The following is a 16,186-nucleotide window of genomic DNA, read 5'->3' on the forward strand; positions in this document are numbered from 1 at the left end:
TTTTGGTTTTGAGTTAGTTATTGGTACGTTTTCACTGGAAATTTTCAAAAAAATCTACTACAATCGGATCGGAAAAACCATGGCGATGGCATTGACATTAAAAAAAAAAATAGTTTATCACACGTGTAAGTACAATTATTTAACATAGCCAGCAAAAAAAAAAACAACAATAATTAGTATTGCCTCCTTAAAAAAAAGGTTCTACTAAACCTTTCCAAATAAAAATATTTTAACTAAAAATAATTGTAGTACAAATAGCTGTCTGTATAGAAATGTATTCTTCGTTTCGCTCTTCTTTCTTCACCGAACAATTACAATAATGTACATTTAATAATCACTTCTTTCCAGTACAAATGTGAAAAAATGATCTATAAATGATAACGCATCACTTTAGTAAGATCATCAGAGTATTCAAAATTAAAAAGTAATTTCTGCTAATAAATGTCCTAAACTTGTTTTCATTTTTGAGGTAGCTTAAAATATAAAGGTTATATTGTACCTTTAAAATTGCACTTTAAATTTGGTTTCAGAAAACATTAACATTTTTCGTAATAACTTTGTTCGTCGTAGTAGATTATTTAAGAAGAAAAAAATAATTACATACTTTTATATTAGGTCTATCAGTGAGTATTATTATACACCACCAAATAAATTAAAAAAACAAATTTTTGTATAATATATAAATAATTATAAATTAAGTTTATTTAATTAAAAAACATTAAAATTACAATAATAATAATTAATATGATTCGACAAAAAACAAGTGCTAACAATGCGTTTTACTAAGAATTAGTGTACGTATACATAAAACTATAAACAAAACGTATGTATGTATTCAATGATAATAAAATATAATACGTATAAGTATGTATCTTGGACGTAACTCAAGTAAAATATTGTGTACTTATAGGCTGAATATAAAGTGGGTCCATTAAAAAGCTAGTAATAATAAAACAACCGTATGGGTACAAATTTAACGGTGAAGACTCATCAATAATAATGAAATATAATAATAAAAAGTTGAAGATTGAAAAACATAATAATATATCGGTTCGATTTTTTTCAAATGATTTGCCATTGAAGTACGCTCGTGTCTTTGCCTCCAATCGATATCAGTCGGGAATCGTCGTGCAAGAAGCCGACGTTGGTCACGTGACTGCTGTGACCTCCATACGTATGGCAAAGTGACTAGAACAGAAAAAAATACAATCACGTTACGTCAGTCGTCTCAAACACGGTGAAGTACGCAAAATCAAGCAATTATTAACCTTTGGTTGCTTGACGGGATATCCGTAGAGTTTCACTTTTCCAAAGTCGTCGCCGGTGGCCATTATTTTAGATCCGTTGGACCGCTCGCAAGCGTTAACATCGGTACCGTCAGCGCCTTCCGGCCAAATGCCGATGGTTGTAAACGACAGAACGCACGAGTTTGATGCCCAAGCAACGTCCCTGAGTTGTGTACTCTGAGGCACTTGGCGGCAGACTTTGGTTTTCCCTGTGGAAAAGTTGTAAAAATTAAATTAGTAGAAAGAATTTTTGTTTTATAATAATTGTTCACGCATTTTTGATAGGAGACAAAATATATTATTGTGTACTCACAATATAGTAATTCGTAGTCTCCGGAATTGCTGCGAAGGTATTCGTTGTCAGCAGACCAATCCAAATGAGTTATAAAGCTCGAGTGTCCCTGGATAAAAATAAAAAAACAAACTTTTAAGTACAAGATTATTATTATTTATTGTGTTGGAATAATTTAAGGAAAAAAATGAGATGATTAAGCAAAAAAAATTAAAGATTTCAGTGATAAAAACTACATAAGAAAGCAAGGGAAAATAATAAAATCCATTAAAATATGTTAGCTTGTTAAAAATAAGCATATGAAGGGAACAGAAAAAGCCGAAAAATGTGTACAAATAAAGACTAAAATTCACAGCCACTGTCCAAGGCATCTACCAACACCAATTAGAAAAAAAAAATGTTGTTATTAAGCTTAACATCTGGAAGTTTAAATGCGTTTTTTTTAATTTGTGTTATAACAAAAAGTAAAATTTAAATAATTTTTACATTTTTTTTTTTCAAGTTTTTCTAATATGTTCCAACCTCCACAGAAAAAGTAGTAAGCTTTCTATATAAAAAAAACTTAAACTGGTCCAATAGCTAGTTATACAAAAAAGCTACTAGAGTAAAATCAAAACTGTTTAGCAAACTTACACCCTATCTCAAAGAAAAATAACTATAAAAATTATGTAATTAGAAAAACTTAAATTTTTATCCACCCTTAAGTTATAAGTTGGCGTAGTTAAAATCGCTCATAGATCAAGCCTTAACGTTCTCCTTTATGATAATAACAATCAGCTAAGGCTTACAAAATGTATTGCAAAAAATAATCGATAACAGTTAAATTATAGTTTAAAAAAAAAAAAAAAAACAATCAAAATAAAGTATAAAGAAAAATTATTTAAGTCATACCTGAGCGCAGTGAGCATACAAAATAAAAACATAATACACTGTGCATAATTATTATATTTGCGAACAAATAATTGTGCATTCGTTTAAGACAAATCAAATTTCTTTAGCAAAAGTCAAAAAGTAATAAAAACACAAAAAAAATATATTGTTTTTTCATGGCAATCTCGACACAAGAAACAATCCAGATTTCCATGCCTACACCTACCGACGAACTGTCAATAATAGCGCCTGTGCTACACCTCCGGCGACGATTGTATTCCCAACACTACAAATTGCGTAAATTCAACAGAAACAATAGGTATTTTTATATAAGTGAAGCGACACGGGTTTTATCGTTACACCAAAAAATATTAATGGGTTAGTCATCAACAAGGGTGTTATAATATCGGGTTAGGTTGGGTAGATTATTAGAGAATATTTAACGCTTACAGTGCAACGGCCTAAACGGGTGTAATGATGAGCGCCATCGGTGACTTGATACAAATAAATAAAGTTGTCTCGGGATCCTAGAGCCAGCAACGATCCGTCCGGTGAAAACTTAACCACCTACAACACAAAATACAACACGTTACAACTAGCTTCTCAATTTTAGTGTTTTACTACAATGTGAACTTACTTGTATTGGTTCATTTCCGTCGACGTGAGTCGAATAAATTTCTCGAGTCTCTGAATCCATTACCAGCCATTTGCCCGACACGCAACCAACTATGATGATCTGGCCGTCAGTTGAAAAAGCGGCCGACTGAGCTTGTTCCTATTAAGATCAAAACAGATGTATGAGTATTCAGTCTGTCACTCGTTTATTAAAATTAGTTAAGCACTTACATCAATGTCTTTGCTCCAAACAACCGAATGAGAAAGCGAGTCCCACAATTGAACTATACGATCGAATCCTGCCGTAAGGAATTGTGCGACTGTGGGATGAGGACATAAAGCCCAAAGCTCGTCGGTGTGTCCAAGAACTGCCGGGCTAAAGCCCATTTTCAATGACCCAATAAGAATACAGTTTCTCGTAGATCCAACGAGCAATTGCGATCCTCTGCCTTCGGATACAGTACGAATACCGCCTAAATGTTCAGCAATCTAAAATTGAACAAAGTCACATTTGAAAATATCTATTACACACATTTGACTCAAAGTTCATACTGTAATATGAAATTTTCTAAAACTAGAAAATTTGATGTTATAAAAAAATATATTTACATAAATTTCTAAAATTAAATGTAAAATTTGATTATTTAATATTAATAAAAATTAATCTGATTTGATAAATTATAACTTGTTTACAAAAAGTCCCCAATAAAATTCACATTTTAGACTCCAACTAAACCTGACAATAATATTACAAATTTTGCCTGAAACTTGATTTGAATCGCTGGTAATATTATTATAAAAATATCATTTACTTGTACGTTATATCCAGTTGGATGCATAGCCGTGTCAAATTGAATCAATTTGCCATCTTTGCCTCCGCCAGTTATGATACTGCCTTCTTTTAGGGCACAAATCGTGAATACTGACCCTTCGTGTGCGTTACGTACGATTTTAGTTAAGTTGTGTGTACCTAAAATTGAAAAATAATTATTAAATAACAATAACAGGTATAAATAGTTAGCATTTTAAAATAGCGAGAAATTAAAAACTAAAAGTACTGACCACGTCCCCAAACAATAACCGATCCATTTGAATCTCCGGACAAAACATCACCGTTTTGAGTAAACGCCAGACAGGTCACGTATTTCGGTCGGTCGCGAGTCGTTTCGAATACTCCGTTGCGTTTGTACAAGGTACCGCCAGCGTCCAAGGTCCAAAAGCTGATATGACCCTTACCGCACGTGACAATTTGGTTGCGGTCGAGTGGATGGAATTCAGCAGCAACCACAGTGTCCGTAGAGCACTAAAAAGGTATTGGTTTTTTTTTTTAAATAAAAATTGTTTTTAATTATTATTGTAATTATTTACGTTTGTTAAAGTTATACAAACCTTTGTCTCGGTGATTTTGTGTCCTTTATCAGTTTTCTGCCAATCCCACACGGAAATGTTGTGATCGTTTCCTTCATCAATAGCGCATAACATACTTCCGCCGTCCTGTAAAAGTGTACAATATTAATATAAAATATAAACATAATGAGATAACCATTCATGTTTAAACGACGGCCACCAACTTACCGCTTTGGAAAACGACAAACAGCTTATAGAGCGTTCAAAGTCTCCTAGTCCCAAAACAACGACCGTGGCTAAGCTGACCGAATTCCATACTCTGATGTGAGGCTAAAGTACAGAAATAAAAGTTAGAAAAATAACATATAGTACATTTTAAATCATGATGAAGTTTTATTACTTTGCCTTCGCGGTGATCGTGTCCTGCCGTCTGCCCGGTGGCCACCAGCAACTTGTTAGGGTGAATGGCCAAACTGAAAAAAAGAAATTTTTATAATCAATTTCATTTTATTTAGTCAGTTTTGTTTTATTATAAACAAGTACCACTTAATGTCGTCGGTGTGGCCCAAGTAGTGTCTTTGGCTTTGCTCCTCGACGTTGTACAGCACAGCGACAGCGGCCACAAAGTAAACCATTTCACCGGTCGGCAACAAGTACAAGTTGGAGCGGCAGTCTTTTCCTCTGTACCCATAACTGTTCATCAATTAGTTTAAGGAATGTATACAAAAATGCACGATAATGGTATAGCTAAGTTATACTGAATGACTAACCAAACACTATTTTTTATATTTCATTTTGAACAATTTAAAATACAAACGGAAATATAATTCGGTTATTGAAGAGAAAAACAGCGATAGAAACAATGTTGGACACACATTCTGATTAGAAAGTTGACGGTTAAGTTTTAATACTGTTTTATACATTGAAGTTAATTAGGCAGTTCTTTTTTTCTACTTTTATACTTAACAATATTTCAATTTATTTGGGCAAGGATAACATTTTTTAGATACAAACTAACCTAACCTATAATCGAGGTAACCTATGTAACCACAGTTCATATTCATTGTCAAACTTCATGTCATATTCATTAATAATTAGAAATTACTACTTTTCAATCTATTTAAATTTCACTTGAACGATAAACAAAATTTCGAGCATTATATAATATTGTAATATTTTAAATTCAACAATAATTGATATTGCTTTGCTAGAGCTGTAATACGGTATAATTACTGAGCACTATTATCGTCATCATCATCATCATCATCATCACAATCATTATGAACCACCGGTCTAATTATTATTGTTGGAAACACAAACATTACCTGTAATAACGGCTGTTACGAGGATAATAATTATTAAAAACCCGTTAAATTAACGCGCTCTGGTTATTCATATTTGATATTTAAAAAAAACATACCGACGTAGGTGCACACATTAATTGGGGGTTTTAAGTACCTAACTAACTACTACTTGGGTGTATTCCAAAGCGTAAAACTTTTCTATAGGACAAAAAAAAATTTATTTAAAGCCCGATTTAAGGTTGGAAAATTGTAAACAAATTGTACAAAAACAAAAGGATACACCCAATCCAGCTTGAGCCTAGACGAAGGAGCCGTGGCCACTTTGGTGATGTCGTAAGTGGCTATTTCGTTGGTGGGCGCGTACAGGTTGACCGGTCTTCCCCTGAGGAACATCCGGACGCTGCCTTCCTCTTCGTTGTAGGTCGCATCCCGTGTGCTAATAAAGATGGAAATAAAAATCCGATTAGAACACGACACATAATATTACTTTACTATTATTATTAATAAAAAAAAAAATATATTTTTTTTTAAAAAAAACGTTAAAAAATCAAAACGAAAATATAACTGCCGAACCTCTTGCCGTTCGAACTGCCGTGTAGCGGCATTTTTTAAATTGAAACGATCGAATAATAATACTATTTGTTTACTATGTGCGGATTAACGTTTGATAAAAAAATTCCAACGGACAGTGCAAAGAGATACACTGACGGACACTGCCGGCTAACGACTGAAATCGGGTTTCGCGCAAGCACAGCGCACTGACCGTGTGCGATAACATATTGTAATACTATATAGGATGTGTTAAAGAGACTATAGTATAGTGTCTACAGCTAAAGAGAGTGGCCCAAGGTTATCAAAAATCACAATAACATGTTTTTTGAATATTATACCGCACAGCACCACCACCTCTGCCGCCCGCTACTTCTACAATCTTCATAATAATAATTATAAGTAATTATATAAATGTTCGAGTAAAAAAAACACTATAAATCCACCGTTCAATTTAGAGTTACTACTACTGTGTTTGACAGTCCAGGTCGGATTTATCCAGTAAAACGACGAAACAAAAGAAACTTCCGACAAAATGGACACTTATTGCCAAACTTGACTATATTCGTCCACACAATTACACGTCTTTACGACGCCATAAAAAAATAATTAAATATTCCTTCGTTATAAACAAGTATGTAATAATTGTAGAATATTTTATATTGATCTTGTACCAAGAGGTTAACCTATCCTAATAAGAACAAACAAAATATAGCAACAAAACCGTTGGCAATGTAGTCGTGGCCATCAAAATATAATCTCCGAAAGACTTCCTAGTTTTTTAACAACACGATTTTTGTCGAGAAAAAAATAATACAGAAAACTTTAAATTCGGACAGGTTTAGTTTGTATTGAATCTCGGGGCGTTATCTAAAAAGTATTAACAAAATTATACCTACACCAATCACTAGAATTACAAAAGAAGTAAGAACCCTGTTCAAATAGAAAGCAATTATTATTACAATCACTATACAAAAATTTGTTTGAAAAAAATTGAAAATAAGATAATTAGTACTATTCTAACCACCGTTGTAACAATAAACAGACATTGATCTTATTATGTGCACTGCGAAATTGTATCAAATAGGTACATTATCGAATAATCTAATTTTATTGAAAACCTTTTTAAAAATGTTTTTTTATTAATTGAACTTTTATTACTCTAGATATTATTGAACATATATTAAATTATCTATTCGCGTGTATAGACTATTATAATATACATATTTTATTTTCAAGGATTTTTTGAATTTATACACAAATAACAAACGAACTCGGGAAAAGTATAATAATTCGGACAAAATATTTTTATTTTTTTTGTGGCACTGAACTGACCCAAACATTAGTAGTTTGTGACGTCCACTAAATATTAAATTGGAAGCTTATGTTAACAAAAATCAATAATATCCATTATCCCACAAGCGGTAAAAACTATATTACACATAAAATCACCGAATAAGGTATATTGTGTGAAAAATTCATAGTAAAAATGTACTATATGTCAAAACGCAATGTACAACATAAAAATTCACATTACAAAATATCAAAAAAGAATTATAACTTTTTATTTTGTAGTATTTCAAAACTAAAGGTAGGTACTTTAAAGAGATTTCTTTAAAATGTTTAACTAGTCGATGAAAAATGTTGAAAAAGTGCTTTCGGGAGTTTTTAGCGTTTAAATATGCAAGAAAGAATATAAAGTAAGGCGAAGTGGCTAAGTACAAATATTTCAATGCACCACAGACTATACTTTTAAGCATAAAATACAATTCCAAAGGTATCTGTTCAAACATTTTCAAGAAAAACTACTTTTTCAAAATGGTTTTCCAACAAATAAAATATATTAAGCCTATAAACTAATGAACTGTTTAGAAAGAAAAACTAAATTGAAAAATCTCAATATCCCTATGACATAATAATATAACGAGTGTATTTTTGTGTGACACCCTGTATATCTACAAAAGATAATCATAGTAATAATCCTATGGCGCCTCTATGATGACCTAAGTGTCTACATACTTTTTAGTTCGCCTTTACCGGGACCACATTATTTTTAAAATATAAACTATTCCCATTGGGTTTGAAAAATGTTTAAGACCTTATTACTTTTTGAATAATGACCGCCAAATTACACGACAAGGCCAAAACGTATACCGTAAACCGATCAAACCATATATTGTGGCAAGTTATTTATTTATTGGATACATTAAAAAAAAAAAATAGGTAATTACATCTAATGGACAAAAACAAAAAAAGTACTATCTAAGTATTGGTAATAAAATCGAAAATCAATATTAACATTTAATACTAATTAATATAAATTCTCTACTGATCATACATTAAACAAGCATACCTAGTGCCTATATACATTGTACACGCTAACACGCAACACCAAAATTAGTTTCAGGGCGCTCCTCAATATAATAATTTATTTTTTAATTCCACGGGTGATGTATTTTTTTTTTTGCATACACATCATCGTCCATCACGTTAACCACAAGTATTAATCTAGCTAATTGCCAAGTACAATAATTTGTAAGTTTACAAACTATTTGCCTACGATTAATGGTATCAGATGTTTCGAATCGTCCCAAAACGTCCCGTATAAATGTGTATGTTTCTCGGACTTTAACGAACCGTTTCCGTGTTAAACGAATATTAATGAAGCCCCGTTATAGAAAATATAAATTAAATATAGGTCGCGTTCTTGAACATTCGAAAAGGTGTAATAGTTTGTACCTAAGCAGACTTAACGATATTCTTTTGGGTAGATTTTAATTGCACGAGATACAAGAGATACTATAGCACTACAGTATACAAAAATAAAAATCCGGTAGATTTTATTACTAAAACCGTTGTTCGTCAACCTGGGGGGTTGTAACCATTAAACAATTTGTCAAATAGTAATACAACTTCGGTAGATAAAGATTCTAGTAAAAAGTAGGCATGTATATGTTTAAATGTATACAAATTCAATAAAATAATATAATAATTTTGTAGGTAATAAATAATGATTTTAATGTTTGAACTGTTTAATTCGCAAGCATTTTTAGTCAATAAAAGCATAATAATAAAATCCACATGACCCAAAACACGTTGACACTAAAAAAATACCTATACTTAAAATATTAGTTAAAGCGAAACTAAACACAACATAAGCGAATGCGAAATACTGTATTCAATACCATTTATAAATTTCATTTGATACAAACAAAAACGGCTATCACGTTAAATCTAAAAAAAAACAAAACTATAGCTCAAAAAAATAATATTTTTTATATGCATTTTTACACCACACTGTCTGGACGATACAAATCTGTATTGTAAAAATACTACATGATAATATTACTGTACATTAAACCGCCGTATATTGTTTGGCGAGCAAAACGCTAATATTTAGTATTGAAACATTAAAGCTGACACGACAGTGTTCAAGTGCAGTGGTAACTTTTAAAAATGCATCAAAGCTCACATCATATTGTGTATGGTGTGTGTGTACATTTCCACGTTCAGAACACTATATATTAGCGAACCGAGCTCAGTCAAATAAATTAAAAACAAAACAAAGTAAATATCATAAACTAAATAAATAGTTTACCTTGTCATCGTGTGTAAGTGATTTGGCGAAAACAGGTTTGTTCGGAAAATTTGAATAAAATCAATGGAAATAAAACAAAAAGAGCTTTTCCAATACTACTGCGAGCGAGAAACGTGCTTTACTGTCACACGTTGAACGTGCACTGCCGCTTATAAACAACAAAAAGTCTAATGATGTCATCGCCGGTTCAAACGGCCGTCGAACATTGTATATTTATATATATACACATTTTTTTTATTAGTCTATAGACAGTCTGTGGTGGCGTCCATGTGTCCTTGCTTGCATGCGGTTTTTTCTCTCCAATCACTACAAGAATGCGCATCTCCCACAAGTCTGTATGTATATAATATATATTTATTGTCATATCATCAACGTCTCTCTGTCTCTCTCTTTTCCCCTCAACCCTCCCCTTCTTTTCAAAACACACACACTCTCCCCGTTTGGGCTGCTCTGCGGTACACGACACCACGCCCTTAAACGTCGATGTGACTTCCAAGGTCAATAATAATAATAATAGGAGACTCGTCGACAATTTAATTACACTACACCGGTGTCCTATCCACAGGACATAAACCTATTATACAAATTACACATACGCATATCGAGCACGAGGGAAACGTGCAAACAACCTCAAATTGATTTGCATACACAAATTAGGTTTAAAAAAAAAAACAATACTCGATATGGATCATTGAATATAAACGGCGTAAGCCTGTTGAGCTAACGGAGGAAGTAGACAATTACAGGAAGTTTCCACTACACGAATCATTTAACAAAATATCCAACTTAAGTCAGGTTAACTTCAAAATACCACCGTTTGATTTTGAATTTCTGCCATGAGTCTCTTTTGAATTAATTTTTTATTATAGAACTCTTTAAAAAAAAAAAAAAATTATACACAATTTACTGAGTAGTAAGCTGTGTCCAAGTCCACTTTATAATAATATTTAATTAAAGTTGTTTATAAATTGTGACACTAAGAAATCATGTAGTCATTTCAATAATTATCGTTTTCGTTCAATTTTATAAAAATTAAAATGCATTTTATATAAAGTTTCATAATGCTTTTCCTCTTTCTGCTCAACAGTATGCCACAGAAATAGGGTAGGTCATTCACATCACAGTCATTTCTAAAATTTCTTTGTTCAATACACACATCAAACCTAATATTCAACACTATTTGGTTAATACGATAAAGGAAGTCGAGTTTTTTCAATCCCACAGTTAAAGTATTCATAGAGTTCATTAAAAACCGATTTCTATTAGCAGCTAACAAGAAATAATAATTTAAGTTATTTGTAGAATACACCAATAAATACCACATACAGAATTTAGAAAAATATTATCAATTTTTTTTTTTGTAACCATAAAAAGTTATCGATTTTGGTCTTCAAAAGTTGATCGTGAAAATTCCCACAAACGAAATAAAAACCGCATTTGAAATTCACATTGACGTTGTGATTGAGATTAATTTTGTGGCAAGTATATTATGTACATGACCATTGACCACTGATAATACTTGTTGTTGTTGTTAATGTATTTATCTAACATAAAAACAAGGAGACCTTATTTTGATTAACTATGTGGTAATGTGAATCGATTTGGCAAAATTTTAAATTAACACCAAAAGGCTAAAAATACTATGTTGGCTTATTAAAAAATCAATATGCAGTTATTACATCTCGATCGATGTAAATGAATAATTGGTTACATAAATTTATTTAATTTTTTATTAAGTAAGATTTCATAATTACATTATTGCATTAATCACATTTCGTGTAGGAAAAACAAAATAATTGAAGCTGACAATAATTCTACTTCAATAAACAAATTTAAATAATTTTTTTCATAAAATGGTTTTATTTTTAAATCACCAATTTAAACCAATTTATATTCAATGGGTCATTTGATTGCTGCACAATTGTATTCGTTTTATTAGAGGAAAAAGAAAATCAATGTTAGACAAAATAACTTCCAAAAGAAATAATTTAAATTGGCGAAAAATAAATAGGACAAAACACTTACATATTTATATATTTTTGTAAAGAACATATTAGAAATCCATCTGGATGGACAACCTAGATATATTTTCATTCTAAACTCAGCACCTAACCTAACCCTCATTCTATTGAATAAGTAATGCTATTTTTCATAACTTACACTTTGCCCTTAACTAGCCGAATAAGTATACAAATGTAACACACACAAGTCTAAAAATTTAATTCAGAAAACAATTTTCTCGTTAAATCCAATTTTCTTTTTTGATATATATATATTTTTTTTATAGTAATTAAGTAATATATAATAGCCGATATAGTATAAATTGTACTTACCCGTGTTTTTGGTGATGATTGTGATGGTTTTGCTGAGGCTGCGACCGCAAATTCAAATTAAGCAACGACTTTGTACCAAGTCTACAACGTGTTAAAATTGCACACAACAAAAATTATAATTAATACTACGATAAAACAACTTAAGTACACGATAGTGTGGTATTTTGAGGGTAGAAAGAGCAAATTTTTAAAACCGAATTCAGTTTAAAGCGGCTCAAGTTATCCAAAATATTACCTGTATAATATTATACAACGTATCGTTACATAATGGCTGCTAAATTAAAAATTATTCTTAATAAGAATTTTGAAAAAAAAAAAAAGTATAATCCATACGAAGTCAAGATGGTATTTTAACGACTTTGTGATTGCTAAAAACTTTGAATTTTAAACAAAACTCTATTAGTGTAAATTATCATAAATTACTACTGTGTTATTTAAAATGTTTACAAAATTATTATCTTAAGTGTTGGAATTGATTGTTATCAACATATACAATTTATGTCTGCCTAGAATATATTTAAATTTAAAAGTTTCAAAAAGTAACGATTCGACAACTACAACGAACAATTGAATAAGAAAAAGATAATACAAGACTTATGTGCACTATTCAGTTTATACAAACATATTTCTAATAAAAAATTTAATAAAGTTGTTACAATATAGATTTGTCATCAATAATTTGATACTTTGAAACAATGAAGAAAATACTTTTGCAAAGTGACATGTGTTTTATGAACGAAGTCCAAGAAACATTACTTTGTAGAGCATTATACTTTATGAATCTAATAGAAATATATTATATTAACTATTTGATAAATAGAAATGAACAAACTGATAATACTAACAGAAAACGGAAATCTTGTATTAATTTTCATTTTAGAACTCTCTGTCAATTGCATTCATATGAAAAATATATATGATAATAATAGGAAATTTAAGTATAAATACTAAGAATAAATTTACCATAAATATTAACCTGTTGTTAAAGCGATTTAACTTGGGAAATTTCCGTTTCAAGTTTCGCATGAAATTTATTTTAAAAACTTAATTTTCAATACAAATGTAATTAAAAGCAATTATGTTTCTGTCGATTTTTGGGACCATTTAAAATTTGATTAAAACCCAGTTAAAATGGAAACACCCTAAGCATGAACGTGTGGTGACAATCACAAAAACACAAAAACCAAAAGCAGGCAAGTAAAAAAAAAAAAAACAACAAGGTGTACACGCCCTCGGTTAATTCACCTGGAAGCTAAAGTCGACGAATGGGGTGCGACACTGAAATTTTGTGCCTGATTAAAATCACCGGTGGAGCTCCACCTTTTAGAGTTGTGTAAATTGGAAGCACTGGTTCTCTGAGGTTTTTGTGCCGTTCCTGGCCTGGTGGGCGAGGGCGAAGGCGACGCCGGAGGCACTGGCGACACGCTACTGGAACTGGGCGAATCCGAATGCAAGGAACCGGTCGACTGATAATGCACGGCTTTTCTGTTAAAACATAAACACGAATTAGAGTACACGGAAACATACATACTCTGAATTGGTATCAAATTGTAAAACGCTACCTTTGAGGTAAAGAAGAGTGTGTGTTGTTGTTGTGACTCGGCACCCTTCGGACCGGATCTCTAAGGGCAGATCCCGGGTGTTCGTTGGCAGATCTGTACCGGAGGGTCACTTCTTTTTGTGACAACGTAGGTGAAATCAAGTGGTGACCGTTGGCGCCGTAGTGATTTCCTGAAATTGTAAAATTGTCTTTAGTCAACTAACTTAGTCAAATTTGAACCCAAAACCCAAGACATTATTAAAGCTCCAAAAATTAAAGGACTGATTTACTAAAAAGTTGGGCTTTAATTACTGCAGTAAAAAAAATATGAATTGTAACGATTATGAGAGTTTTGTTTGAATAATTTAAACAATCACTCCTACGATACGGTTGAACGAGTGTATATTTAGATGCCTATACAGCCCCTTAATTTGCACCTACCAAAACTTTTAACCAATATATTCATACAATATCAACTGTTATTATTATTTTTTTTACCTCAAAATAAAATACGGAATTATTAATCCGTTTTAGTCTTTTAATATACGTTCAACATCTATTTTGTTAGGAATTAAAATACACAAATAATTAAGAGGACGTTATTAACGCCATTTTTTAAGAGTTTCAAAAAGAAATTGTGCAAGGGCATATGTCTTCCTCGAGTATAAAACATCAACTTAAAAGGGTAAAGATGCTTTTTATATATAAAAAAAAGTTTGACATTAAAAGCAATCGGCCGTTAAAAATATACACTCTAAAAGAAGTACACGAAATTCTCATTAGGAAAGAAGACCGATGAATATAAATACTTAAGGCCATAAAACCTTTTTTTTTTCCGCTTTGAATATTCACCGAGTTATATGTATATAATGGATCTAAGTATCCAACCCGAACTTTGTTGGCCGTCGAGACTAATTTCCAAACGGTTGGAAAGCGCAAAGAATCTAAAGAGTGTACACATCTTTAATCAACGTCGACAGCGCGGGGCACACATCGAAAACTCTACTTAGCCGGTTTCCTATTCAAAATTAAAAATAAAAGAATTTGTACTCCGAGCAGCAGACTTTTGTCGGCAACAAGAACTGACATAATAATAATATGCTCGACTTTCCCTTTGCTCACAACATGATAATATTGTAGTGGCAACAATAGAATTTTTGGAGCTTTCTCTGGCAAATAAACGGACAAGAAACACAATCAGTCGCATTGTTAACTGCAAACAGACGGCGAAGACGTACCCGCCCTGGGCGTGTTTCCATTTTTCAGGGCTGATGTGTTCAAGCTAAGTGTACGGCTTCCTTCCAGCTGGTTCAACCGCCTGAGAACGTCGGCCAATGTCGACCGGAGGCACACGATCTCATCTCCTTGTTCCAGTACTTTCTTTTCCAAATCGCACACCCGTTCTCTGAGGGATTCGTTTTCCGTTTCAATCATGTCATCTGAAAAAGAAAAAAATGAGAAGATTATCTAGTTAGCCGACTTTATAAACGCCGAATGAGCACAATATCATATTTTCTTACAAGGCACAATTTTTGTTGCCGTATGATAAGAAGATTTGATAAAAAAAAACATTTTTAATGCACGAGTTTCACCTGTGACCCGCCACATTTGTTTTTTAGTTTAGCCAAAATTAAATACCTATTATAATACTTTGAATTTTCAATACTCCATAAAATTTAAATAAATATATATACAAAACCCACCCCTCGCGTTACACGGACCCTTCCAATTTGCCATCTTGCCTTTAAGGGGAACGGAAAGCGGCAAATTGTATACAAGTAAAGACTAAAACAAGAAGTCACTTTCTGAAGTGTCTACCGAATCCTATGTACCTATTAAAACCCTGTCTGTCTTCTCTATAGGGGCTCAAAGGCAGATTTATTATTTATGTTTTCAAATTTTTATTATAATCGTTTAAAATTATACTTTTTTATGGTATTTTCTAATAAATCTATTTTAATAGCTAAATACAAAACCCAGTCTTTTAGCCCCCATAGAGAAAATAGTAAGCTTTACATTAAAAAAAAATTAAAATTTAATTCCGACCAATTTATACGCCGTAAAATTACTTCTACGAAAGTCATTTTTTATCAAACTTTCACCATAACTCGGAGAAAAATAACTTTAAAAACATTTCAACTAGAAAAACCTAATTTTTTTCTCCTTAAAATTAATCGGCATCTTAAAATAGTTACTAGATAAATTTTGCCAAATATTGCCTATCCTTTGCCCCTTAATAGTTAAGCGTTTTCCGTCCCCCCTAAACAAAATATATCATTTAATCAATTACATTTGTTTCTTTTTACAAGTATTGATCGTTTATTAAAATTGTGAATTTAAGTATATTTTTTCTTTACAACCAATAGTACAGCTAATTTGACTTGGAACAAGAACCAATACAAAACCATTTCTGAACCTGAATCGTTATTACTATCGAAACAGTTATTAAATG

At 31.7% G+C, this 16,186-nt stretch overlaps 1 protein-coding gene across 6 annotated transcripts in view; it reads right to left on the reverse strand.

Annotated features, from left to right (window-relative positions):
- Window positions 1–749: 749 nt before the first annotated feature.
- LOC126834968 (echinoderm microtubule-associated protein-like 2) overlaps window positions 750–16,186 on the reverse strand; it is a 62,532-nt gene continuing 47,095 nt past the window's right edge. For 4 of the 6 annotated variants that reach the window (XM_050567224.1, XM_050567222.1, XM_050567227.1 and 1 more), the window contains 18 exons: window positions 14,973–15,173; window positions 13,757–13,925; window positions 13,440–13,679; window positions 12,195–12,275; window positions 5,995–6,150; window positions 4,954–5,103; window positions 4,811–4,883; window positions 4,639–4,740; window positions 4,453–4,557; window positions 4,126–4,366; window positions 3,876–4,033; window positions 3,295–3,552; window positions 3,086–3,223; window positions 2,899–3,015; window positions 2,675–2,734; window positions 1,600–1,687; window positions 1,269–1,495; window positions 750–1,188 (listed from right to left, as the gene is read on the reverse strand). In XM_050567224.1, the coding sequence (XP_050423181.1) occupies window positions 1,063–1,188; window positions 1,269–1,495; window positions 1,600–1,687; window positions 2,675–2,734; window positions 2,899–3,015; window positions 3,086–3,223; window positions 3,295–3,552; window positions 3,876–4,033; window positions 4,126–4,366; window positions 4,453–4,557; window positions 4,639–4,740; window positions 4,811–4,883; window positions 4,954–5,103; window positions 5,995–6,150; window positions 12,195–12,275; window positions 13,440–13,679; window positions 13,757–13,925; window positions 14,973–15,168 (2,685 nt within the window). In that variant the 5' untranslated portion in view covers window positions 15,169–15,173 and the 3' untranslated portion in view covers window positions 750–1,062. The remainder of the gene's footprint in view (window positions 1,189–1,268; window positions 1,496–1,599; window positions 1,688–2,674; window positions 2,735–2,898; window positions 3,016–3,085; window positions 3,224–3,294; window positions 3,553–3,875; window positions 4,034–4,125; window positions 4,367–4,452; window positions 4,558–4,638; window positions 4,741–4,810; window positions 4,884–4,953; window positions 5,104–5,994; window positions 6,151–12,194; window positions 12,276–13,439; window positions 13,680–13,756; window positions 13,926–14,972; window positions 15,174–16,186) is intronic. The other 2 variants (XM_050567226.1, XM_050567225.1) reach the window with 2 other exon arrangements.

The sequence above is a fragment of the Adelges cooleyi genome, unplaced genomic scaffold (assembly GCF_023614345.1).
Source record: "Adelges cooleyi isolate 19-005CV unplaced genomic scaffold, UGA_ACOO_1.1 ACOO_flye_CR_arks_rails_tigmint_CR_PRNA_21, whole genome shotgun sequence".
NCBI lineage: Eukaryota > Metazoa > Arthropoda > Insecta > Hemiptera > Adelgidae > Adelges > Adelges cooleyi.